Source organism: Megalops cyprinoides, chromosome 2 (genome assembly GCF_013368585.1).
Source record: "Megalops cyprinoides isolate fMegCyp1 chromosome 2, fMegCyp1.pri, whole genome shotgun sequence".
NCBI lineage: Eukaryota > Metazoa > Chordata > Actinopteri > Elopiformes > Megalopidae > Megalops > Megalops cyprinoides.
Genome location: NC_050584.1, coordinates 1,731,568 through 1,758,320, shown reverse-complemented (window position 1 = coordinate 1,758,320; position 26,753 = coordinate 1,731,568). Strand labels below are relative to the sequence as shown.

General features: G+C 38.6%; 1 protein-coding gene across 3 annotated transcripts in view; it reads right to left on the bottom strand.

Moving 5' to 3' along the window:
* The window catches only part of prkdc (protein kinase, DNA-activated, catalytic subunit), a 125,861-nt gene that overhangs the window by 54,332 nt on the left and 44,776 nt on the right, over positions 1 to 26,753 (bottom strand). For 2 of the 3 annotated variants that reach the window (XM_036520687.1, XM_036520689.1), the window contains exons 33-49: positions 25,304 to 25,512; positions 25,065 to 25,197; positions 17,005 to 17,163; positions 15,242 to 15,445; positions 13,383 to 13,571; positions 13,136 to 13,240; positions 12,834 to 13,001; positions 12,317 to 12,444; positions 10,394 to 10,601; positions 9,747 to 9,928; positions 6,905 to 7,073; positions 6,569 to 6,634; positions 6,383 to 6,446; positions 6,103 to 6,251; positions 5,682 to 5,819; positions 5,358 to 5,477; positions 4,309 to 4,452 (exon numbers count right to left, since the gene is read on the bottom strand). In XM_036520687.1, the coding sequence (XP_036376580.1) occupies positions 4,309 to 4,452; positions 5,358 to 5,477; positions 5,682 to 5,819; positions 6,103 to 6,251; positions 6,383 to 6,446; positions 6,569 to 6,634; positions 6,905 to 7,073; positions 9,747 to 9,928; positions 10,394 to 10,601; positions 12,317 to 12,444; positions 12,834 to 13,001; positions 13,136 to 13,240; positions 13,383 to 13,571; positions 15,242 to 15,445; positions 17,005 to 17,163; positions 25,065 to 25,197; positions 25,304 to 25,512 (2,535 nt within the window). The remainder of the gene's footprint in view (positions 1 to 4,308; positions 4,453 to 5,357; positions 5,478 to 5,681; positions 5,820 to 6,102; positions 6,252 to 6,382; positions 6,447 to 6,568; positions 6,635 to 6,904; positions 7,074 to 9,746; positions 9,929 to 10,393; positions 10,602 to 12,316; positions 12,445 to 12,833; positions 13,002 to 13,135; positions 13,241 to 13,382; positions 13,572 to 15,241; positions 15,446 to 17,004; positions 17,164 to 25,064; positions 25,198 to 25,303; positions 25,513 to 26,753) is intronic. The other variant, XM_036520688.1, reaches the window with a different exon arrangement.

Sequence of the window (26,753 nt, the reverse complement as noted above, 5' to 3'; positions counted from 1 at the left end):
AGAAACAAAGTCAGAATAGAAAGCAATCATTACATTAAATTGCCCAAATTCAACTACTGAAAACATGTATAACAAAAAACATTCTATGATCTTGCAGGCAGTTGTGAACTCATGTGTGAATGCTGTCCACTTACTTTCCTTGTCATTTCAACACACAGGGATTCTGATAAGAATAGGAGTCTATGATGAATAACATCCAAAACGAACTGCAAGCATTCTGCCCAAATGCTCATCATACATCAATATTTCTTTTTCCAGAATGACAATGAACACATAGGGCCATGTACTTAAGGCTATCTATACTTATTGGTATGTGGTTGGAGTGTAATTTTTTTAGTTAATATATTCATTTAATAAGGAGGATACATTTTCCATTCACAGTATAATCAAAATTTCTGTAAAGAAGAGCTCATGGTTAGGGCAAAAGGTTGGTCAGGGTTTAGGCAGTACATGAGGGGTAGGCCAATTTGCTGGAGTTTCAGCAAGTGTGTGGTGATAGTCAACTCAGATTTCGGGTACACCTTAGACTTTGGTGTTGACACAAGAACCCATGACGATTGTGTCACAGATTTAGCTACAAGAGTTGTAGAGGCCTAAAACTGACATTTAAAGATCACGATCTGTGGTCTGACAACTTTCACACATCACCTGTGCTCATGACTAAACTATAGAAATTTGGGTTTAATGAATGTGGGACATAGAGAATTAACAGAAAGAATTTCCCAGTAGAATTTAAAGACATTTACAAATGGGAACACGAGCCATGCCACGGGGACATAAGGTGGTGTAGGATAGAGAGCAATATCCTTGTTATCCAGTGACAGAATGCACAGACCTCTCAAATTTCCATATCGCTAACAACACAACCAAGGTTAGTGAAAGAATGCATCATGGAGAAGGCAAGTGGTCCAGCAGCCAGCTGTAATCAGTGATTATACTAAACACATGGAAGGTACTGATAGGTCAGACCAAAGGATTAATGCATTGCCGTCCTACAAAAAAAACACAGAAATGATGGATGATGCTTTTTTGCCACTTAATTGATGTAATTCAGCACAAAGGGATAAACATAGACTGGCGAAGTACAGCTAGATAACTTTCAGACAGAACCTGAGCTGGGTGGCATTGTTATACAGTTAAGTTTTCCTTCTGAAACACTCAAGCCTCTGGCACTTCTTCCTCCTCGCTTCACGCAACCCATACCACTGAATGGCAGGAATGGCAGGTTTTATGTGTCTTACTCATATTTCAGTGAGTCACACCTACCTCAGTAGAGGCTTATTAAATACAGATACGCTGCTGGAGAGATCAAAATGGTGCCACGATAGACCACCTCGGTGCAGTGCTCTGTTATACTTTCTTTGTTTTTGTTTGTCTGTAAGTGCAAAATTTAGGACCATTTACAGTAGGGTCGAACTACTAAACTTTAGGTTGTCCACACCACCTGTGCTATCACTGGACTTTTCGCAGAGAATGGTTCATCTTATCCCGACCTACAGGCAGAAACTAATATCTGCTAAACCTGTTGTGTATGCAAGAAAAAATGGACCACTGAGGCCAAGAACACTCTACAAGCCTGCTTTGACTGCGCTGATTGGAGCGTCGTTGAACTAGCAGCCACTGATCCGGACGAGCTTACTGACACTGTGACATCGTACATCAGTTTCTGTGAGGACATCTGCATCCCCAAAAGGACTCATATCAGATACAACAACAAACATCGATCCAAGGAGGCCTACAGGAGTGGGGACAGGACCCTGTACAACCAGGCAAGGAACACACTGACAAAGGAAATCAGGGCAGTCAAAAGGGTCTATCCTGAAAAGCTAGAAAATAGGCTTTCAGCTAATGACCTAGCATCAGTGTGGAAAGGCCTGCAGGACATCACCAGCTATAAGAAGTCATCCCCCCACACCATGGAGAATCGTCAGCTGGCTGAAAAACTAAATGTGTTCTACTGACTGTTCAGAGAGACAATGGCCACACCCCTCACCCACTCCAATTCACACCCGGGACCAACAATTATGCCTCCACCAGCCCCCACCTATACCAAGTCTCACCCTGCCCATACAACAATACCCCCTACCTGCCCTGCCCCCCAGACTACACTTAGCCTAGGTTCACACTGTCGGACCAAATCCGATTTTTCGCGTATCCGATCTTCCTGATTGACTGTCCGCATTATATATTGCAAGTGATCAGATCCAATCTGTGTGTTCAGACGGCAATCCTCATTTTCGGTCTTAAAGACTGCTGTTGTTAAGCCCTTACTCAAAATGTATAATCTAGATATACAACTTTAGATTCATTTCAAGCCTCTCTTTTCTTGGTAAAGTACTCAAAAGATAGTCCTTTAGACAATTTTGCCAGCATCGTTCAAAAAAAAAAAAAATTCAATTCAAGATTCAATCTGGATTTGGGCTGATTCCTGATTCCTTTACACTGCACTGCCTACTTAAGCAGAAAACAGTGAGACAATCTTAAGATCGTTTAAATCGTATCTTACTGACCAAACAATGTAACTCTGGGTGATTCCATTTCATGAACAGCTAGCATTTCCTGAACAGCTAGCATTTCCTGAGGGGCACCACAGGGCCCAACTCCTGGCCCTTTACTGTTCTCACTGTATATACTCCCACTTGGTGATATCATCTGGAGAAAGCTCTTTGATTGTAGTCTGAACTAAACATCTGTCAGACATAAAAATCTGGATGTCACAAAACATCCTACAATGAAATGAAAACAAAGCTCTTTTAGTTGGTCCCAAGAGGCAGAAACCATTGATTTACATGGATCCTACCTCTGAAATGCTAAACCTGATGTATGAGGTCAGAAATCTAGGGGCAATCTTAGAGTCAGATCTTAATATTAAGTCCCATATTAAGAGTTTTACTAAAATTTCCTTTCAACCCCTAAGAAGTATTGCTAAAACCAGGTCATTTCCATCTCTGCCTGATGATGAGATGATTATCCATGCCTTTATTTTATCTAGACTGGACTACTGCAATGCTTTGTTCTCTAGTCTCTCTGACTATGATAATTATGAAAATTACAGATTATCCACAATGTAGTGGGCAAGGTACAGACTTAAAGTGGGAACACATTCCCCCAGTGCTAAAAACCTTGCATTGGCTCTTCATTAGTTTCAGAATTGACTTTAAAAATCTGCTGTCAGCAACTGCTGGACTCCTGTGTACTCCAGAAGCCTGTTTTAAGGATACGGGACCAGCTGCTTTTAGTTTTTATGCCCCTGAACTGTGGAACACAGCTCTGAATTTTTTCAGAGACTCCACCTCAGTTCCAGTTTTTAAATCACAAATCAAAACACACTTGTTTAGAATGGCATTCCAGTTAGGTGCTTTTAATTTACTTTTACTTATTTAGCATTGTCTATTGTTTATTTATTGCTTATTTATTATCATTCTTAATATTTTAAAGGGGTGATCTTTTTTATTATTATTTATTGATACATCACTCTGGCTTCTGCTCTTTGTTATTTTTGCTCTGTTAGTTTTATTTCTATCATGCCTGCAAAGCACTTTGTGCTACTTTAATGTATGAAAAATGCTATAAAAAAAAAAACAAATACTGAAATTAAAATGTGACCTATACACAAAATTTGTATAGTGGGGAAATACACCTATAGCGCTGTACAATAATCGGCATATGCGTAAAATTAACAGACATCTGACGCATGGCTCTCATGATATTTAACAAAGCAGCTTGAATTTGCATTTTTGCTAGATCATATGAAAAAAGATTGTACATATATCTGTATGTATGTACAGTACGTATATTTGTTGTATTTAAATGGTTATTGTGTTCAAGTTTTTTATTCTGATGACTTACAGATAAAACCATTAATTGGGTATTAAGTTTGCTGCATACCAAATTTGAGAGCAGGTGATGTGGCAGTGGATGACACCAGCTCTCATGGCATATTTGATGCAAACTGATTTCTTTGTACTGGCCAAGAAATAGCAACTATAGTGGAATACAACCATACAAATAGTCTTGGCATCTTTCACAAGCAGACTGTCTTCATTAAGACAGTAAAAGATCAGTTGTTTAAAAATTAAATAAACGATCTTCTGAAAAAACACAGCAAGTATGTAATGTACCTTATGTAATGGATTGATCTCATTATTGTTATAAAAATATTTTTTTCAGGCAGCTCCTATTTTCCTCTAACTATTTTTTTTCCTTAAAATACATTTCTCATACAAAGAGGAGGAATTGGAGGGGCAACTGGAAAAGGAATAGGAAAATTATTTTTTGCAGGGCAAGAAAAGAAAAACTTTGTAGAACCTTAGGTGTGGCCAGGTTTGTCCATGACAGAACAGTGACAACTATGTCAACAATCATGAAGTGAATCCCGTCTCCTCCATCATTTCCAGAGACCACCAGCTGTAACAAAGGCCCCAGCCAGAGCTTGGCATATGGACGGAAAACCTGCAACAAAAACAGACATGAAGTTCAGATTGAATATAGTTTAACTGTGGTAATACAAGTACACTCATCACAAAAGAACAACACAAAGCAGCTATCTACAGCATTAACACTGCTGAACAATGCTTAAGGTACTGCTGAACTGTGCTTTACCAGCTGGCTACAGAAACATGATGCAATATCATTAATTTAATTGATAATAACATATATTCAATTTAATCATTCTTCTCAATCATTCCAAAGTTATGCCTGGCTGTGAAATTATGGGGGAAGTCCTTATGAAGATACACATGTAAGGAGCAACATGGAAGAAACATACACACTTCATTGTTTTCATTGTAAAGTTGATTTGAATTTAAGCAGTGGAAAAGTAGACAACTGTAGACAAGTAGTCTGAAGGATTTAATTAATTTCAGTTTTAAATTAGGTCATTTTTCTGGGTAGCAGGGTTGAGGTGTAGCCTGAAGAATCTGCATCAGAAGATGGCCAGCATCTCTACTATTTTTGACTGTAACAGGAAGTTTGGTCCAACATCTAGGGGTCAAGACAGTGGACACAGCCAGGATGAGAGGCTGTGAGAGGGGGCAACTGCAAAATATCCTGAATCATTGTAAAAGTATGTTTATTTAAATTGAAAGAGATGGGGCTAATTTCACTTCACCTCTAAGTAATACAAGGTGCTCATAGTAAATGTCTAATGAAAGTCTCATAAGCCCTTTGCAAACCTTTTTTTTTCCATTTTGAAATCAAAATATGAAAGGATTAACTTGTTTATCGGGGGAATTAGCAGACATGTTTAAGGGGTGCATCTAGTGTGATGACTGGCTAATCCCTGTCAACAGCCTGACCACAAAATTGTCCATTACTGAGCACAGGGAAGAAAGGGACATTCAAGGCACAGCCTTTACCTCTTCTGTATTTATGATGAGTTTTGCAATGAAGAGTCGGACATTCAACTGAGTTGAAGAATTTGCCAGTTTTCCATGGAGAAACTTCATCCAGGGTGGGAGTTCAGTGGGTACTGTGCCCTGAAACACAAAGGGATCACACAGGATGGCTGAATTTACATATGCCATGCAATGATATTATCTACAGTGATACACTGCCTTCAGGGAAATCAGACTCACTAACTACTGAAACTTTTCTGTGGTTGGGTGTAAAGGTTTTCGAGGATTCTGCCCCACAACTGATATACATTTAATGTGAGCTGATGAGTGCTGCAGGACACAAACCTGCTGAACTGTGGGGGTGATATTGTTCTTCTGCATGTGCTTAATCAGGGCAGTCATGGTGGCCATGCACTCATGCTGGTTCAGTTCATCCATCTCCAGCTCCACCGTCTCATTCTGAGGAGCCTCCTCCATTCGTTCCTGATGCACAACCCAGGAATCACAAACTACCACACAATCCACCCCGCAAACCACAAACCCACATCTCCTCTACTGGCAAACAGACCTTTACAGGGAGCCACCACACTCTTTTCTCTTAAATCAAAATCCACCACAACAATTTAAAAAAGTGAAATGGCTAATTTGACAAAATGCTTGCATGCTTGTACAACTTTTATTACTTGTGTAATCAAAATGATTTGTTAAAAATTATTGCAACTGATTCACCCTATTGCAGCACAGACAGGAGAGAACATCATTATACCCTTCTTTTGTTAGTTGTCTTTTGGCTGGTATTGATCTCTGAGCTGTAAGAAAAGCTCTGGAGGCCTGTGGAGAAGTCAAACTGGCTCATTTCCTCACTCAGGCTGCTGCTGGTCATGTACGACTGTGTGGACAGGTAGTGAGGTTCTTCTGGGAAAGAGACAAGGGACTTTGTTTAAATAGTCTTGAGGATGAAAGGGTGTGTCTGTATCTGTGTGTAAGCGTATGCGTGTTGTCATTAGTATGAATTAATGTTAATGTGTAATCACAATCAGACCCACCTTCTTTCTCTTCACTAACTTCTTTGCGAATCGTCACAAATTTATTCCTCATCTCAAGTGGAACCTAGAAAACGATGTACAGTCCAGATCAACTTTCAGACAGGTTCTTTAAAAAAATGGCACTTAAACTTCAGTTTTTAGAGGCACAAACATACAGACATGTTGAAAAGATGCACATAAAAATACCTCAACTTCTACAGGGAATCTGTATGTCTTCTGTGTATCAATGAGGTTCTCAAGTATAAATTGATTCTGCAAAAAGAATACGGACACAAGCACTCTTAGATACAGTCATAATGTATAGAACATTACATAGTAGCATGTTCATATTTAATCAGGGATATGGTGGGTACTTCAGATTAAATGAGTTTCCAGTTTCATGTAAGCAAATCACTTCTGTTTTATATTTCTTTTCATCCACTTTACTTACGGTCAATGTCATAGTAAAAACAACAAAAAGCACTCTCTCTCAACTGAAATTATAGCTCCAGTTATAGCTCAAAGACCTCATTCTGGTCTAACCTTCTCTGGCTTCTCAGTGAAGAGGAACCCTTGGTAGAACTTAGTCTCATTGAAGCTGCAGCTGATGACAGCGATGGCACAGTTGTAGGCAGCACAATGATACTGCCTCCTTTTCTCCAAAAGCTGGGTCTCTCCTGCCATGTTCTCTGTAAAAGTCTCAAAACAAGATCTGAAAAATCCAATGGTTAATATTAATACTCAGAATTAACTGAACCCTTTCAAGCTAGATATACTTGTATTGTACTTAACATATTTCATGGAACAGATGTACCAAGCTTTCTCACACGCCTGATTTAATACTAAAACATATTGTATTATCATTTCTCCTAGTTAACTTTTAAAGCAATGTTATACTTTAATCTGAATATCACCACACTCCTAAAAATAGCTAATGAGGCACAACAGAAAGTAAGAGGGGATCAATTAAAAGCCATCAAATTTTATATCTCTAATTTTATAATTATATACACACATACACACAACAATCGTTGTGCTATACTTTAACAATGAACCACTTTTGCATTCAATTTGGTGAAATTCACCAGCAAATCTCAGCCATTTCATTACATTTTTTTCTCTGACCATGAAAAGCAATAAATTGCAAGTACAGCTGCAAAAAAAAATGTGCTGTGCTTTTTAACAAGATAACACAAATAATTTTGCATTTCCCTCAGTACAAACCTGGCTCTCAAATACCAAACTGTCTACTGATCAGTTTTCTCCTGAAAGTGAAATGATTTGTACTGTGTTTGATAAAGGCACTGGTACTGTTCAATCACAGGGACTGTAGATTTTATTTGTGTTCAATTCACTCCATTAGATTTAATATTATTCCTACAAAAACAAGCTAACATTTTGCAGCTTCCCTGCAGTATCAACCAGATGTAGTCATCACAACTTACATAACATCAATACAAAGGAACTGGATTGGAATCAAGAACTGCTTCCTATTGCAGGAGCCAAAACAAACAACATGCCAATGAGCGCACTGCAAATTTTCCATTGACTACATTGAACTTGGTAGCATTTTAGACCAAACTATTACATTCACATTGGTATTTTAATATAAAAAATGAATGACATAAATAAATATCACTATTTGGGACATGCATCTTCTTTGACTCCAAAATGAAGTTTGGATGATGGTGCTTTTGGTTCAGTTTGTCAGCTATCTATCACTGACCCATGACAGACCCATTTAGAGATATCAGTAAATGAGAGAGATGTGCTTCAGACTACAGACTGCAAAAAGGAAGGAATTAACTCACCATAATGCAGAGTAAATAGTTTACTTTCACTAATAATAATTTTGCTAAGAAACTCCATCCATTGAAACTGTGCATTATGATTGCAATGATCATTTCATTTTAACAAATCAGTGTATAGTATTAATATTGCTATTGCAACCTATTCAATGTGCCTATTGCAAAGTCTTGTATGCTGCTGTACAAGTAATCTTTGCTAATAAGATGATGTAATGATAAGTAAAAAAAGGTGGAACAGATGCATGGAGATCTATTTGTGCACTGTAGAGTTTTGAATACATAGCTAGTGGGGCAAGAAAAAAAAAATATATTAATAAAAGTGATTTTACGGTGAGTTGTTAACACCATATATATCAATTAAATCCACATGCATAAATAGCTATGTGTGTCTTGTTCAACATTGAACTTGCAGTCATTTAGTTAGACTGACAGCTTGTATTGACAATGACCCAAGTTAATAAAATGGTCCAAAACTCAATTTTATTCCCCCTTATGGAATACTAAGATGCATTCCCATCTGAATGTGAATGTGCATCATCCATTCACATAAGCAGCAGCAAGAAAAAATGAAATATAGAACCAATAACAGTTGAAGAAATGAACCAAACATCTTAACCCATTACCACATTACTGTTCAGTTGAAAAAAAGTTATTAGTACTCATTGCAAAACACAGCCAGAAGACACAAGTCATACAACACATAAGAAATGAAAATTAATACATCAAAAGCAACTGATAACATGTCAGTCTGTATGCTGCTGAATGTGCTGTAGCATCCCATACAGGACCTGGCTAAAGTACACGGACACTGATGGAGAGGAAGCTCTATGTGGTCAGTTTGTGGTTCAGACCACTAGCTAGCTAGTTAGCTAGCTAGCCTGCAAAGTGATCCAATACTTCCATAATGCTTCCATAATGTTTGGGCACTCCATTACATTTTATTTCCTCCTAAGATGGGGACGAACACTGGATGGTCAGTCATCGTGCTCCGACAGTACAGTTGCTCAGGGTCAGGTGACAATCTTTGATAAAGAAATGCTGGCCACACAACCTAGACTACAGCTGACAGCTTATTTGTAGACCCTGCTTGAATCACTCAATTAACGGTAGGTGCGTAGGTATCAAGGTGAAAACGACAAGCTAAAAACAAATTTACCTTCAATACCGCAATCAAGGTATGTGCACGTCATATGTATTTCTTATGTATATATAGTGTATTACATTGTGATGTTTATTGCATTGCTTCTATTTACATTTAGAATCACAAACAATGGACACTCGCATCACTGTGTCGAAAATGACAGTCATTGATGGCAGCATAAGATCAATGCCTTTGTGTGTGTGGCGATTGGTAGTGGATCTGTTTTTAATTACAGTTCATGTGAACTGGAGCACTGGATGCAAGTGTGCAAATTCTTACCAAAACCCAGCATTCACTCCAGGGGATCAAGGAACTGTGGAAAGAGCTAACACAACCTGAGAAAGGTGTGTTGACGGCTGCCTCCATTACAGGATATTAGCACCCGGTGAATTCACAATTACCTAAACTTTTCAAATGTGTTTGGAGTCAAACTTACTTCAGCAAGGTCTTTGACAGTTCATTTCCTTCCACTTTTCCTTCCTTCCCCAAAAAGGCCTGGTTGATCTTTGAGTCCTTGGAATAGACCTCCTCTTTGGGAAGGTGTGAGTACAGCACTTCCAGCAGCTTGTAGCAGCCTTTCTTCTTAATTATTTGAACCTCAAACGCAGGTCCATTTGACTGAAAATAAACAATAAGAAGTGATCTTCTCATTTTAAAATACCAACAATGTAAATGATTGACTGATAAATAAAATAATTGATAAATATGTGTAAAAGGGTGTTGCAAAAATACAAACTGAAGATGGCAAATTATTGCAGTGAAATGGCATAACAACTACATTAAGTTTGGCAATAGTATTGGCTTTGAGCCGAGGTTGTGACACACATGAATGTACAATGAATGTAAAAGCCTGTGTGGTGCTTCACCTCTAGTTTCCCAAATTCCACAGTAGCACGCTGACTACTGGTCGTAACAAGTTTTGAAGCATGTGCTAGATCTCAGTCAGGGGTCCTGAATTACAATGCACACCCCATGTAGCAAATATATGTAGCAGGGATAGAAATCTTGCTTAACATGACCTGACACAGATTTTAGATTTTACCGCTGGTGTAAAATATTTCCCCAAGTGAGAAGAAAGGGTACCTTCATAAATCGGGCCTGCAGAGTTGTCATGATTTCTGCAATACTAGCGATGAAGAACTGTCTGAGGGCATCGGTACTACACTGCAGAATGAGGGTGAGCAGCACCCGCTCAAGGATTGCTTGGTACATGCTGCTGGAGGGAAGATCTCCCAGCTGGAATGTTCTGTAGACTGTGTCAAGCAGCAACACCTGTTGTTCACAGCTTGACCTGCAAGCAGGTGTTAGACCATTATTGCATTCCACTTTCCAAGGCAGTTCTTACACTAATTATATAAATTTCTATATAACAGTAGAAAATAATATAATTACATTACATTAAACAAATTCATCCATCAGGTTCCAAACAAAGTATAGCGAAGCAGATTACTTCTAAATTTTTTTCAGGTTATGTAAATTGTGGTATCGTTAATCAAACAATGATTTAATACTCCCTCAGAGCTTACAAGGAATGGCCAGCCACAATCTGAACTGAAAGAATTCATTAATACTACTTTGAGGTAATTTCTATTGTCTGACTTGTCTGTGACTATGTATCTGTAAGTATATCATTATATTACATTACAAACATTTTGCAGGCGCTCTTATCCAGAGCGACTTCCATCACAATAGAACATAAGTATATCCATTCAATATAAACGAGAAGCAGGGTCAGACCCGGCTCACAACATTCCCAGATCAGTGAAAGTGAAAAGGCAAAATGAAAACTTTTGAGAAGACAACTCTACTGTGACACTCTTTTTAACACAATATGTAACTACTTTAATATTTTCCATCTTCATTTTATTTTAAATTTCCTTACATGTGCTTCGTTGGTAGTTCTTCTTTCACCTCACCAAAGCATCAACAATGCCTGAATGAATACTTTTGCAACGTCATCTATTTAAAAACCTAGTAGCTAATAACCTAAGAGCAGCTAATAAATGTTCTTGGTTTTTTCTTGGACAACTTGCATTTATCTATGCAATTTTTTGTTTTGGTTTTGTTTCTGACTGCCCCTTTCAGTTAATTTGGCAGGTAATTTCAGAGGTGGTTAATGACAAATGAAACCAAAAGAGTTTGATTGGGACCTAAATTACATCAACGCCTACATTTAAGTATTTCCGTCCCCACAAAATGAAGAGTGTGGATAAATATGGAATAGAACCTGTAAGTTTTCTCTGTGTCTGGCAAATTCTCAAATGGGAGCAGAGCCTAAAATCTGAATTGAACAAACCTGAATTGGAAGAGGCCAAAAATGATATTTATCAAGTTAAGTGTAAATCAGCTCAGCAGTTTTAAGATGCTGTCATTTTCACTAATGACCTTTATTTGCATCTAATGAAATATAGCAGAACCAGCTAATGTTACATATCACTGGGTTTCTTAAGAGTTGGATTTGTTTCATGTGCCTAATGATTGTGAGTTATACCCCTTGAAATTTTCATATTCAAAACAATATAGTGGCTGTACCATATGACCAATTGCCAGAATTTGTGCTGTGCTCAGACTTTATACTAACTGACTACATTTACAAAAATGTTGTGCATTTTTGAAGAAAAGGTTGAGTAGTTATAGCTGTTTGAGTTTCATGTGGTCATAAGGTCCAGGATATATGCTTTTTTTTAAGTGCACATTAAAACTCATCTGTTCACAATCATTTGTTGGTTGGTACTGTATGGCATACAGCTTACTTTCAGATAAAGCTGCCTAAAATACCTTTGTGATGTGCTACTAATGATATAACATGCTGTATTAAAAGCGACAAACAATGTAAAATGCAAAAAACATGTGTATGTGACATCTGAAGATGCCACTGCTGGCATTTCACATGCAATAGCTCCACTATTATGGCAGGAAAAGAACCAAGAAGTCTGTGTCAACACTACGTTTATTTTCTGCAATGACAAAAACTGTCCATACAGCTAGCATTTTCCATTCACTCACCGTTTTGCAATTCTTTTAAAAGTCGTCTGAAATGAATCCTCCATGACGTGCCTCTCATCGCGGCAGAGAACTTCAGCCATTAATTTCAACAGCATAGGACTCCGGGAGAGCTCCAACGCATCTAGAAACTGAATGACACACACATTAGTGCGTTTCTGTCAGGAATATCTGTCTATACATCCTACATTTTGAAATGGATATCGCTGTCTCATACAGGGCCTGCGAAACTTCTAATGACAACTTCTAATGTCATGTACACTATAATTTTGTGCGTTACACAGCAACATAACATAAAACACCTTCATATTCCTAGTAACACAGAGCCACCTGAACAAAATTATTCAACATTTAGTCTTTATCAGAGACACCTTCGCTGTTAATGTTACAAGCAACTTGCATTGCAAGTGGTCTGCTTTTCTGTAGTTCAAATTAAAAAATGAAGTCCTGCTTCTTTTGGATGGTTTTCCAACTCTACTTGCCATCCATTTACTCGTCAGATAGTGTGTTATGGACTTACTTTCTTGATGCAGTCAACATAGTTGTTGAACTGCAGAGAGCCCTTGGGAAACTCATCAGACTGCATAGGGAAGTGGGATGCCACAAGCACCTCCAAAGCTTTCTTAAGTGCCATTAGTTGCTCTTCCGGGAGGGTGGTGAAATACGGCAGAATGATCAAGGCATGACTCTGGACAAGAACAGATATCCCCTGTTTGTCAGCAATCGGAAACATCTTGACTGCTTTTGCCCTTATTGTAAAAATGTCTTTGAATGATGGCAACATTCAGACAGAAAAGGAAATTTCAAACATAAGCAGTTTACCTTGAGATTCAATGGCAACACAGTGTCAGTGATAAGTGTGATGTATGTGGAGAATACTGCTTCAAATCCTTTGTTGCTAGTGTCAAGAAATATGGCAGAATCTATCTGTAGAAAACAAATCAACAAAAGGTCAAGATAATGTCCCTCGAACACAGAAATAAAATTAAATTTTTTTTAATTTTAATTCCACTGTCCACTGAAATCGTAAATAAGGTTAAAATGGTCAGCTCTGATGGGCAGTGGGTACCTGCAGTACTTTGGAGAGCAGGGTTAGGGTGGCCATCTTGCTCTCTGGAGAGGAACTGGCACCGGCCCACCATGGCTGCAGGGAGATCCAACTTTTCAGAACCCATTCAACAAGCCTGCAGCCCTGGCTCTTTTGCAACGATCGCTCCCGGAAACTTTGATCAAGCATACCATTCAGCAGCGTGCTCACCTGCAGTCACAGAGCATTAAGAAGTGCACATACCATAAATAAAATAATATATATAAATAACTGAAATTGTACACAGGCAGACAGGATATATTTAAGAACATTTGGTTTGGCTATCACAGACAACCAGTCATTTGCAATCAGAACATGAAAGTCCAAGTCTCTCCTACATTTATCCTACTTATCCTACAATTGTCTCAGTAAATATCCAGCTGTAAAAATGGATAACATTGTTTAAAAAAAAACAAAAACAAAAAAAACTTACTGATGTAAGTTGCTCTGGATAAGAGCGTCTGCTAAATGCCAGTAATGTAATGTAACTTATGCAATCCAGCTTTTTCCCTTCTTTTTCCCTTCCTTCTCTCCTTACAATGCCATTCCTGTCACTGCCTGATTACCTCTTTACCCATATGCCCATCATAATGTACAGAGTGCACAGAGTATTACAGTTACATATAATTCACAAACACTCACTTTGGTTTGGTTTGGTTTGTTAGTTGCCATGCACAGCTATTGTCATTACACAACGATGCAGACATCTCCTTTCAGGTGAAAAATATGAACTTTTTCCACTAAGATGGGAGGAAAAACCATATATGGCAGCAGATTCAAACTGAAGGAGAGAGGAATCAATGTTTTGGGGCTTTTTTGTTCTTGAATCATTTGTCCTGTGTTAAGAAAAAGTACCTCACATTTTGACTGAACTACAACTCAGAGGGGTTTCTTACTCCAGCCACATGTCATTTGGGGTCTTAGCTAAGTGCCTAGCTCTCAGATTGGAAACACCAGCCCAGCTATAAGGACAATTCTACTTTCACCCAAATGACACTCTTGGGAGGAGATACCAATGTGCTGTCATTTTTGAGTTTTCATTTCTTTGTTAATCCACCTAAAATTTGAAGGCAAACACCAGCCTGAGGCTGTGGACCGAGAAGACCATGGTGGCCCAGGCTACTGAGCATCCTTCAAACCTGCCTGAGCTGGAGGTTCTGCCTCAGACGATGTACCATCTTTCTTTTCTTTTCAGTTTTGCATTCACACAACAGTAACATAACATTCAACTTTTCAGAGTATGTACAGCCAGCAAGTTGTTAGAATCTCGAAGTTACATAGAGACTGGGTATTCACGCTGATGTAACAGGGTCATAAAAATACTGTTTGCTGTTCCCACTGTTGTTAGGGGTCTACAGAGTGAAGCAGTAGGGACCTTGGGGCTGTAATGGCACAGATTTTTTTTTTCTTTTTTTGCCACTGTAGAATTGATATTTACCTAAAAGTTCATCCAAAGCTCACCAAACCTGGCAGGTTTGTAGAGGTAAATAGGCTACATGTGACAATGTCTGATTTTTACTTACCCACTTACTCATAGGTCACATGACTCTGCAAAATCCAGAAATTGTGCAGAAGTCATATCCCATTGCTCATACCACAGTATTCACCTAACAGTAATCAAGCAGTGACTCTGTTTGATTAATAGATTCATTAGAAGAGTTATTACACAGAAATATTTTGTCCAGGTCTGGACAAAAATAAACCTACTTCGTATATGTTGGACACAAAAATACATGGGACATTCCAGACCTGTGTAGGAACCCTGTAGAGAGGCTGAAAGTACATTTTTTCTAATAATCCATTCCAAAATTATTGTGATGCCTCCACAAACTTCATCTTACCATGCTGGAGTTATTAGTAGCTGACTTCATGAGTAAAGGCACAGTGACATCAAGGTTCCTGAGAAGCTCTGAATTTATGGTAGTCTGGAAGAGACTGTAGAAGTACTCCCCATGTCCAAAACTGATGTAGTTCCGATCACAGCTTCCTGGCAGAGGTACTGATAGCACGGTGGTATTGAGCAGCAAGTCCACTAATGGCTCACTCTGAAAGAAACATATACCCAAGTCATATGAGAACAACACTAACAACAGCTGGGAAAAACATTTTCACAATTTCCTGGGGAGAAAAGACAATGAGTATCCATACCACTTCGTTATTGATTAAGTTTGTCCATGTCTATTAGGGCCCTTTGCGATTTAAATTAAGTTGGATGGCACATATTATCAGAAATATGCCCTTGGGGTCATTGAGGTTATTTCTGTATTACATTCCAAAACCTGCAGTCAATGCTGTACAGGTATGACCTATGCCTCCCCAAACAAAATGTAACCTGTGATGGCATATTTTCCATCCCAATTCCCAAGCTCTGTCACTTATACTGCACATGACCTTGAGTGTGAGAATATAAAGAAGATTTGTTTATTGGCCATTGCCAGCGTTCAGGTGTTCATCTGGTAGCGGCTTGTGAAATAAAGAATTTTCCCTCAATTTTAGGGGAAATTTTAGTCAAGGTATCTTCTCACGGCGTAACATTTTTTTAATGATTTTAGAATTTCAGAATAAAAGGGTAATTAAAATTAAATAACACAATACGTAAAAATGTAATTAAGTTATTCTGCCGTACTATAATCTACACATATTTCATAAATTACAATTAATTTTACTTATTTTTGTAAATACCATATTGTTGCTTTGTGTATTACATCAACAAAAAAATTACCGTAAGTCTCTTCCCTGCATTTTCAACCTGTTTGATTGGCGTTTAGTATTGCTGCTAGATATGGTTGATGACTTCACACTGTAGTATGGGCGGCAGTGCAGCACAGTGGTTAAGGAGCAGGACTCGTAACCGAAAGGTTGCCGGTTCGATCCCTACTAGGATCACTACTGCTGTACCCTTGGGCAAGGTACTTAACCCCTTGGGCAAGGTACTTAACTGCCTCAGTAAATATCCGGCTGTACAAATGGATAACATTGTAAAGAGCTGTAACCTATGTAGGTCACTTTGGATAAAAGCGTCTGCCAAATGAATAAATGTAAATGTATTATGAACAAAGAAATCACCAAATCCAGTGATCTGAAGATGAGCAGGCAGCAGGTTTAACAATCAAATTTTCTCTAGGTTTTTCAAAGAACATTGGTTTTGTCAATGACAAAGCTGCTACCTTTCATGAAAAACATAATTTCTACATTCTGTATAAAGACAACAAGAATATTTGTTTTGTATTTTGTGCTGTGTACTCATATCTTATAAATGTAGATGTCTACCCCAAGGGAAATCATTGCGTTTGAGTTAGAAATCACTTTCTAAGAAAACACAGCTCAGTATATCTGTTTACAACGTATTTACCTTATACTAAATACATCCATTGTAAATTAAACACAGATCATCAGACGTGTTCTTTTAAGCTTGTATTGTGGTAGTGATTAGTGAGGCCTTAATCTGCTTTAGATTTGGACTGCCCAATTCTGTCAGTCTTTCTCTAAGAGCAGTCCACAGAACCCTACACAGCTATAGTAGTGCCATACAAAATTTTTATTACAACTCAACTTCAAGCCCTGTCATATTACATGAAATAGTATAGTGTATGCGACTCCTCACCTGTCCTCCAAGTGAGAGAGCCAGCTGGAGTAGCCCATCCGCCAGTTTCCTGCTACCCACATCTATGGAGGGGAGAGACTTCCTCTGTTCACTGGGGGCAATCCCCTTGTACACCACAGAGAGAAGTCTGGATCCAAGGGATGGGCCAAGACTGGTATCCTTTTTCAACAATGAAAGCACAGTGGATTAAAAAAATGAGTAAACACTTTTTACAGAATGGTGACTCTGTAACAAAAGCAAACACCTGACACAAAATACAGTATATAAATAAGAGGAATTCCCCCCAAAAATGTCATGCTGTTCCTACACTGGTGTACTTATTAGTACATCCTTTCATATCCAAAATACAACAGTGTCTGTAACCCAGTTGGTCAAGATCCATTGACAGATTCATTTAAGATACAGATGGACTACAGATTTGGATTCAAAGACATGAAAGAGGCAGGATTAATCACCCATTTTCCTTATGCTTATCCAAAAGAACATAAGAAACAACATATCGACGGAATTTTACAAGGGAAACCTCTTTAAACAAAATTTAAATCTTGAATTCACCTTTGCATAACTCTGACAAAACCCCAATGCAATGTTTTTCCAAACATCAATGTTGGGCTTTGATTGAGTCTAAACACACTGCAGCTTTTATAACATTGATGAACATAAAACACACTGCATCCCTACACAGTTACCAAAAGATGTCCAACAAGACATATCTCCAAATTTCATTTTCATTTCCCATCATTTTTTAAGATATAATCAATTGTTGTGGCCGTTTTTGGCACCCTAACACAGGGAACATCTGAAACTACTAAAAGGTCACAGGTAATGTTCTGTGCTCATATAATTAAAATATCTCAGAAAAAGCAAATATGGTACATACAAAATATCCCCAATCATACTTATGAATAGGGCTGGGTATTGGCACAGATGCCCCGATTCAATTCGATATCGATTCGATGGGAATGAGATATGAAATATTATAGCAGCTTTCCATATTTGGAGAGATGTTTAAAAAGCTCTAAAGGGAACACAAATTTACAAATGCAGAGTCGCTGGAAATAAATTGTGAAAATCACTAAAGAAAAGGCCAGAGGCTTGTACAGTCATGTGCCGCTTAACGTCCATTCGGACAACGTCCATTCGCATATACGTCCTTAGTCCCATAAGCTTATAATAAAGTTTAAAAATCCCGATCGCAGGACAGGATGTCGCGGACGTAACCAGACGTAGCGCAGGCAACGCTTCCCGCACGCAACACGTGTATCTCATGTCTCATGGAAATAAAGCGATTGCCCTGCCAGGCGTATAATGGTACAGTACATAGTATACCATATAATACATATGTCTTGATAGTCATAATAAACGCCTATGCTAATATCTTATGTATGTACTGTAGGCTAGCGCACTGTTCTTTCTATCGTTGTTTTAATGTGAACTTTGCATAAGCCTACTTACAATTAAAAAGTTTACCGTATAACAGTGTATGCTTTGACTCGTAAGCAGCAGCATCCAATCTCGTACCTATTCCATATAGGTTTGCTAAGTATACAGTATGGTGTTTGCACAACATCTAAATCACATAATGTCCTATTTCACAGAACGTATCGTGGACGTTAAGCGACGCATGGCTGTATACCAAAATCTTTTTAGTTGAGGAACACATGGGTATAGTTCCTTAAAAATAAAACCAACGTGTATCATTGCCTTTATTAATGACACAAAGCAGCAATGCATTTGCACTAGTTAGCTCAGGATAAGCTGGTTTGTAAGGTAGCTACAGTGACTGACCATACGTAGCTGACCGCCAGTAGCAACTTTGCAATTGTGAACAATGTTTTCTTGCTAGCCTAATATGAACAACTATCTAACTAGCTACCGAGCAAACAAACATAAACAACTACATTTCTCTTGAGTTGCGATAAATTACACTGCATTGGTGAGCAAGTTTTGCTTTTCAGTTTAGCTAGCTAGGTAGCCTTGTGCACTGTATTAAAGTTAAAGCTAAAAAGCTGTGACTGCAGTTCAAATATATATGAATATGTGTACCAGTCATCTCCACGATTTCGGACACCCTTCCCCACGCATAATTTTTTTATTTATATCTCTGTACGTATCAAGAGACAAATTGTAGAGTATTGGGAAACCTGACACTGCCACGATAAGCTTCTCCTCCATGTTTGACTGGAACCAAAATGTTGGATCATTCGTTTCAGCAATGCGTGTCACGCTGAAACAATTGAACTAACATTATGAATGCATCTTGGGCAGATAAAAAGTTGACAGCTGAGTAGGCACAAAATGGAAAAGAGACTACTTAACGAACACAATCTTAAAAATTCACAATATGAATTTGCCACAGTTGGTTCCATGTCACAAGGATTGACCACAATTAATCAAATTTTAATCAGTTATTAGTTAATTATTTAATTAGTCAATTGTCTGATGCCGCCCTATTAAATGATTGATATACCCCCCCAAAAAAGTGTTACCCTTTATTACATGTAAATGATATAAAATTAACTTTGCAGTTCCTTTTAATACCACTATGCCCTTCCAAAAAATTAAAATGACTGTAGAAATTTTCAGCCAAAAGCAAGTACAAATATACAAACATAAGCCTGTTTTTACTCACAACATTAATGCTCTGGAATCACACTGTTCTTGTACATTTTTTTGGTTTTATGCTTCAAGTCCATTGGGCTGGGGTTTTTCCAGATTTTCCACAACTCAATGTGAAATTACAAACCTGAATAAAGTCTAGCATGATCATTGGGCATTACTGTGTATCATGAGAATAACATTTTTTGGGGAGAATCAACCCTCAGCAATACTCAATATGGATGAAATTATAAGTGCTTTGCCAAAGTTCTAGACAAGAAAATACAGGAAGGTCATATTTACTGTCACTGATGTCCAGGTAGGGGCCACGTGACGCTATGCAAGAGGATGCTGCTTGGTAGTGAGCTCCGCATTTGCTTGCTACAGTGATCCAATTTATCATAAGTTACCGGTGAAAATAGTCATACGCTTTGGGTGTTCGACAATAGCAGAACTGGAAGATGTCAAAAAATTTGAAATCATTGGCTTGATGGGTTTCACCCAATTAATAGTAATTATTTTTCTTGCCACTATCAACAAAATATGCAGGATATAACACTGGTCCATGGTAAACAGGAGTTCAGGTGATACTTCCAATAAGAACAACAGCGGGTTCAAGGGAATGTCCATCTCCAGAATTTTCTCCATTTCTTCTTTGATGTTCTTCCAAAATGTATTTTCGGGCCGTCCCAAAATATATGAGTACGGTCACCGACCATACCACAGTTTCTCCAGCATTTGTTGGTAGAATTGTGTTTAAAAACGCAGGCTGTCAGTGGGGTCCTAAAGAACCTCATTTTAACCTTCCAATCAAATTCTTTCCATAGTTGGCTCCCAACCCCCTTGTGACATCCAGAACATGCGTTTTCAGGCATCATCGTCCACTATTGAATTCAGCTTCATTTCCCATTGACCTTTGAGTGTTTTCTGACGTGTCTAGCATTAGCTTTTGGTAAATATGGGATAGTTGTTTTTTTTTGTTGATGCAGGGTGCTCAAACAATTGTATAAAATGGGTTTCTATATTGGTGGTTTCTCTTTTAATATAATCCCAGTCTGTATTTTATTGTGATATAGTGTCTAATTTGTAGATATCTATATAGGTCACTTGAGGGTAAGGTAAACTTCTCGGAGCTGTGAAAAAGATTTAAATATATTCCCATCAAACAGTTGGCTAATTGTATTCAGCCCATTCTCGGCCGATCTTTTATATTGTCACACACGGACAGGGGAAACATTCCCTACTATGGGCATGGCCTGTGACAGAGCTATAGCTACCTTTAGTTGCTTTTGGACAGAAGTCCAAAGTCCATTTGTCATCCTAACGTTGATTGTTTGAACTCCACAAAATAAAACTGGGCATGTGCTGAGGTCACTGAAGAAAGCCTTGACATCCGTGCCTGATAGCACCACTGGGTCTTTCCCTCGTTTCCCTACCATACTACTCCAGCTGCAGCAGGACAGCTCCCTCTCCATCTGCTCCCGCTCGTCCACCCGGACCTGGATATTTAACTCCTGAAGCGTCGGGAGAGCATCCGTGAGCGTTGGGTAGGTCTTCTCACCAGACTCTGTAAGTATTTTTAGCTGTGCTGGATAAATGCATTTGGCTCTGATGTTTTTCTGCTTTAATTCTTTAATTAGGTCCCGCACCTGCGCTCTCTTCTTCTGTAACTCTGGGGAGTAATTGTGGCCAAAATATATCGGTTTTGCATTGTAGAGAATCTGTCTTTGACTCCATGCTTGTCTTAGGATTGTGTCTTTCACTGAATAGTCCACAAACTTAACAATTAGGGACCTCGGAGCGGCAATGGGATTCCTTGGTTTGGTTGTTAGAGATCAGCGGGCTCTCTCTATTTGTAGGTTCACTTCGGACATCAGTTGAAGGACTGATTGAATCAGCTCCTTCACAAACACCATCACATCCTTTCCTTCATTCCCTTCAGGTACTCGGTAGATTCTGAGCTTGTTGCGTCTTGACCTGTTCTGCAGGTCTTCACACCTGGCTGTCAGGGACATCTCCCAGTACTGCAGGTACCGGATTGCTCTATCGTACCTCCTCCCACCATCCTCTGTGGCACTGATAATGCCCTCCGCCTCCGTGGTTCTTTTCTCGAGTTTTGTCATTTCGTTTTTCAATTCCTGCATTGATGATTCTAGCTTTGTCAGCGATAGCTTGGTCTGGTTGTGTCCTTCTAGATTTTCTCTCCTTAGTTTCTCCAGCTCAGCTAATATTTTGGATTCTGAATCGGGTATGCTAGCATCAGCCGCACCACTTAACAGAGTTTGAATTTGTTGCCTCGAATTTTCGTTCTTATCCTTCAAGTTCTCCTGGTTACTTGAGCCTTTACTTCTGCAAGACGATGCCATGTTAAATTTGTGTGGTTTTGCCGAGTTTTTAGTAGTTTTGTTAGGAAATTATTAGACGGATGGAGCTCAACTTTTAGGCTGTTGCCTCAAACATGGCGTCACCAGAAGTCCATACTGGATCATTCTTAAAGATGGAACGCCTCCAGCTCTTTGAGAGATGAATGAGGTGTGAATCTACTCTGATACTGTAAATTCCCAAACTTCCCATAACAGTGGAATGGTGTTCACATCAGGTGATTGGGTACTGCATCCTAGTGTTCATGAAACCACTCTTGAATCTGTTTAGCACTGTGTATGGGGGTGTTATTATCTTGGAATATGGGAACATCTTAAGAAAATTTTACCATGTAAAGTAGTAATCAAACCCAATTACCATCAGTTGGGCACAAGCAATATGTGTTCAGGCATTCTTTGGCTTTCTCCAAACATACTTTGGTTCCAGATATAGGAAAAAGAATAAAAGACATATAAAAGAAGAAAAAGAATAAAAGACATAATAAAGGACCACATCACTTTCTTCCACTGTGCAGAAGTCCAGGTTTTGGGCTAACCAAGTAAGGTATTATTGCCTTGGTTACAAGCAGTATCTGAAAGGCAGCTCTACCATAAATATCACCATTATGAGGCATACAGTTTTTGGAAAGACTCGGTCATTGCAGAGCACATACAGTTCTGTGGTAACTTTTTGGTGGCCTTTATGAACTATCCTATTGAATCCCTATCCATCTTTGATATGATTTGTAACCACTGTTGCTCTTTCCTGACTGAGTTTTCCTTGTTTGCCACATATTGTCATGTAATGTCTAATGTGTCCCCTGGACCCCTGGAGGGTCACATACACATTCATAACAGCAAAAATTCCTGATCATTATAGACAAATGAGCTAGCTCAGACTCAGACACAGCTTACTGCTCACAGTTGAGAGCACAAGTTTGGTGAATGCACAAATGGTGAGAACAGGGTATTCAGCCCATTTAGGTTCATCACTTTATGTTCAATCTAAAGTGTATTGAGGACTGTTTCAAACACTATAAATGTCACCACTTCTATTGCAAATCCTGGCAAGCTACTCCAAGCATTTATTACACTCAAAGAGAAAAAATACTTCCAAGTAACAGCATGAAACTTACCTTCAACTAATTTCCATCCATGTCATCTTTAAGCAATCTTAAAGCAGTTCCAGTAGTCTAGTTTATTTACCCAAAAATCTGAATCAAATCTCCCCTGACTCTATACAAAAAATATTAAGGGTCTTGAGTCTTTCTTCATAACTTACATATTTGATACCTAGAATCATTCTTGTTGTCCTTCAAAATCGATTCTGCATTAAGTCAGAACTGATTTTGAGCATTCCTCCATGTAGATTTACTCCAATATTACACCAATAGAATTACAACAGTCATCTTTCTTGCATTGTAACCATATATGTTACATGAGGCTGAGGCTGAAACACATTTTAATTTTGAATTTCATTAGAAATAGCATTTCATGTGAACATTGTTTACAGCCAAACCAACCAACCAATCAACCAAATTGAAGGGCAATGACCCTGGAATGTATGGGAATATTCAGCCTGTTTTTCTTTAAATTATGGCAATGAACACTACAAATGGATCACTACTTTCATACCCAATGGTGACACGGATGTGGGAAGACTATGTATTCTACACATTTCTAGAAGCATCAGATTAATTCCGATTATATTATATTACGTTGGGCTATAGGACATCCGTACAACAGAACCAGAGATATAGAAAATATCTTTTCTAATGACATAAGCGATCTACACTCATGCTTCAATAGATGGTACCTAAAAATGAATACAGCTAAAACAGTTACAACCCTTTTCCACTTGGAAAATAAGCAGGCAAATCTTGTAATGACTATCAAAATAAACGAAGACACCCTACCAACGGAACCTCATCCAAAATACCTTGGCATGACACTAGTCAGGCACGGGCTTACAGAAAACATTTAGAAAATATAGCCCAAAAACTGAAAGCCAGGAACTCAATCCTGAGGAAACTGGTGGGAGCAACTTGGGGCGCGTGGCAGTCTGTACTGAAGACGTCAGCTCTAGCACTGTGCTACAGAACAGCAGAGTACTGTGCCCCAACATGGGAACGAAGTGCACACACCTCAAAATTTGACATCCACTTAAATAACACAATGAGGATAATTTCAGGTAGACTGAAATCTACACCAATTTCGCAACTATGAGGTGCGATTCCTCCACCCTTCCTCAGAAGAGAAGCGGCACAAAAAATGCACCAAAACATTAGAAAAACATTAGAAACTTAAACGACGTCCCCTTAAAACGGATCACGGTGGGGGTGCCAGATACTGGCAGACTGAAATTTACATTTACATTTTACATTTACATTTACATTTATTCATTTGGCAGACGCTTTTATCCAAAGCGACTTACATAGGTTACAGTTCTTTACAATGTTATCCATTTATACAGCTGGATATTTACTAAGGCAACTGTGGGTTAAGTACCTTGCCCAAGGGTACAGCAGCAGTGTCCCAGCGGGGATTGAACCGGCAACCTTTCGGTTACGAGTCCTGCTCCTTAACCACAATGCTACACTGCTGCCCCGAAATCTCGAAATTTCGAAATCTCGAAAACCCTTTTCTCGAAAACCCTGGAAGATCACTTTGAAATAAAAACAGCATGGACAGAGTACAGGAGGGAACACCTACCAGCGGGCAGAGACAGTGTCAGACCCAACTCAGCCGCTACAAGACTTCAGCAATGCAACTCGCAGACAATGGGTAACAGCAAACAGGCTCAGGTGCAGACAGGCTAGAACAGGCCTAAATTTGTACCAATGGGGGCTGCGTGAGTCACCATCCTGCCCAGCTTGCAGAGCAGATGTGGAAGACACTGACCACCTAGTAATGGAGTTCCCAGTCATGAATGTGACAGGCAGATATAACACCATAAATGCACGTGGCGAACCTTTCAGGAGATGGATCAAGGATCTAGAATTGGAGGTGTGAAAACCATACAATGACGATGAACTGGAAGATGTTAGTAGTTAATACAGGATTACATTTACAAGATTTTAGGTTATTACAGTGAAATCATACCTGGCTGTGCAGTGTAGAGTTGAGAACCCCGGCTCTGTGCAGCTGCTTACAGGCAGAGAGCATCAACCCGAGTCTTGCATGACCTACTTGGGCTTCAGGGTCATATAGGTCCATATCACACAGCTCTTCAACACTAAGGATATACCACATCATGAAAAAATAATCAAAGGAACATATCTGCAGACTAAAAGGGAGTTTATCCAATTAAGAAATCTTTACCTGTACAAATTTTCACTGACCTTTCAGGAGAAACCTTCTTTGTTATGCTGCTCTTCATTTGCTCACTGTAAGGCGATGTCGACAGGGCCTTCAGGAGAGGCACACAGACCTCTGGCAGGTTGGTCATCACTTCAATGTCTGCCATGTTGAAGCCAATGTTTGATGGCTCACAAACCGTCATGGCCACAAGTTCAAAAAATGTAGAATTCAAGACATCCTTTTCAAGAAGCTGAAAATAACATCACAGTTTTCATAAAATGGAAACGCTAACACAAAGATTGCAAATCAAATGTTCCAAAAAGTATAACTGCTACCAGCCATTAAACCTAGTTCAGTGCACTAACTGCTTTTAACTCCTTTGAGCTTTTAACTAGCTCAAACTCCAGGTGGTGGAAAGTTCTGGAACACCATTTTAATTGCAAACTTTTGAAACAGAAGACATTGTCAATTGAAGAGGGATTAACCAACGTATTGGACCTTTTTTAGATAAAACATATAATGACAGGTTTTGATTCATATAATATAGTCATATTAATTTGCTAATTATCTATAGGGCATTATTTAGACATAATTTACATCAAATTTATGCCGGTTCTTTCAGTTTAATTATTTTATTATATTTAGCATTTTTTAGGAAGTAATGTCACTCAGCAGTCAGTCACAATTCCTCCCAATACCCCTAACATGTCCTGGTTTTATTTGTGCTTACAATGATTGCCAAAACATAAATGTCTCCGACCCCCGATTGAGAATTGGGCATTTATATTAGTTCTCAATTGTGAGTCAAGAATTAAGACATTTAGGTCTTAGATCATGACATTTTTTCATTAACTGGAAGCATTGCCTCTTCCTATGACAAGGTAACTGATACATTAAAAAAGTTGTGCAGTGAGATGCTTGGGTATTAATTATGTCACACGCTACAGGAAGGTGGTATGACAAATTACACAAATCACACACTTTAATCTATAATATGGCACTTCCCTACATATTATATTGATTCTGTATTACAGTATATGATACAACATTACAGTAATTATCATGTCCCAGTATTGTTTACCACTATATGCAGCTGACTCTTCCATCTCTGTTAAGTGATATATTTTGTGCAATTTGAAAAGCATAATTGGAAGATCATTGATCTCCTAGCTTTTTATTATTTTATAGCTAAAGGAGATAGCTTCCTAGTTATGTTACACAGCTTGCATATTCTCAGTTGTACTACGTCTCAAATGTAACCATTCTCTGGTATAGTTTACAGAAAACACTCCACAGTGTTTTCTGTAAACTATACCAGAGAATGGTTACATTACTGGTATAGTTACATTACTGGTATAGTTACAGCACAGTTACTATTCTGCAATTAGAAACAAGTGTGATTCCAGATATGCATGAAATTGCAAGTATTATGTCACTGATCTGAATTACAGTGTGATTATGAGGACCTCTGCACATCTCTATCAAACATGC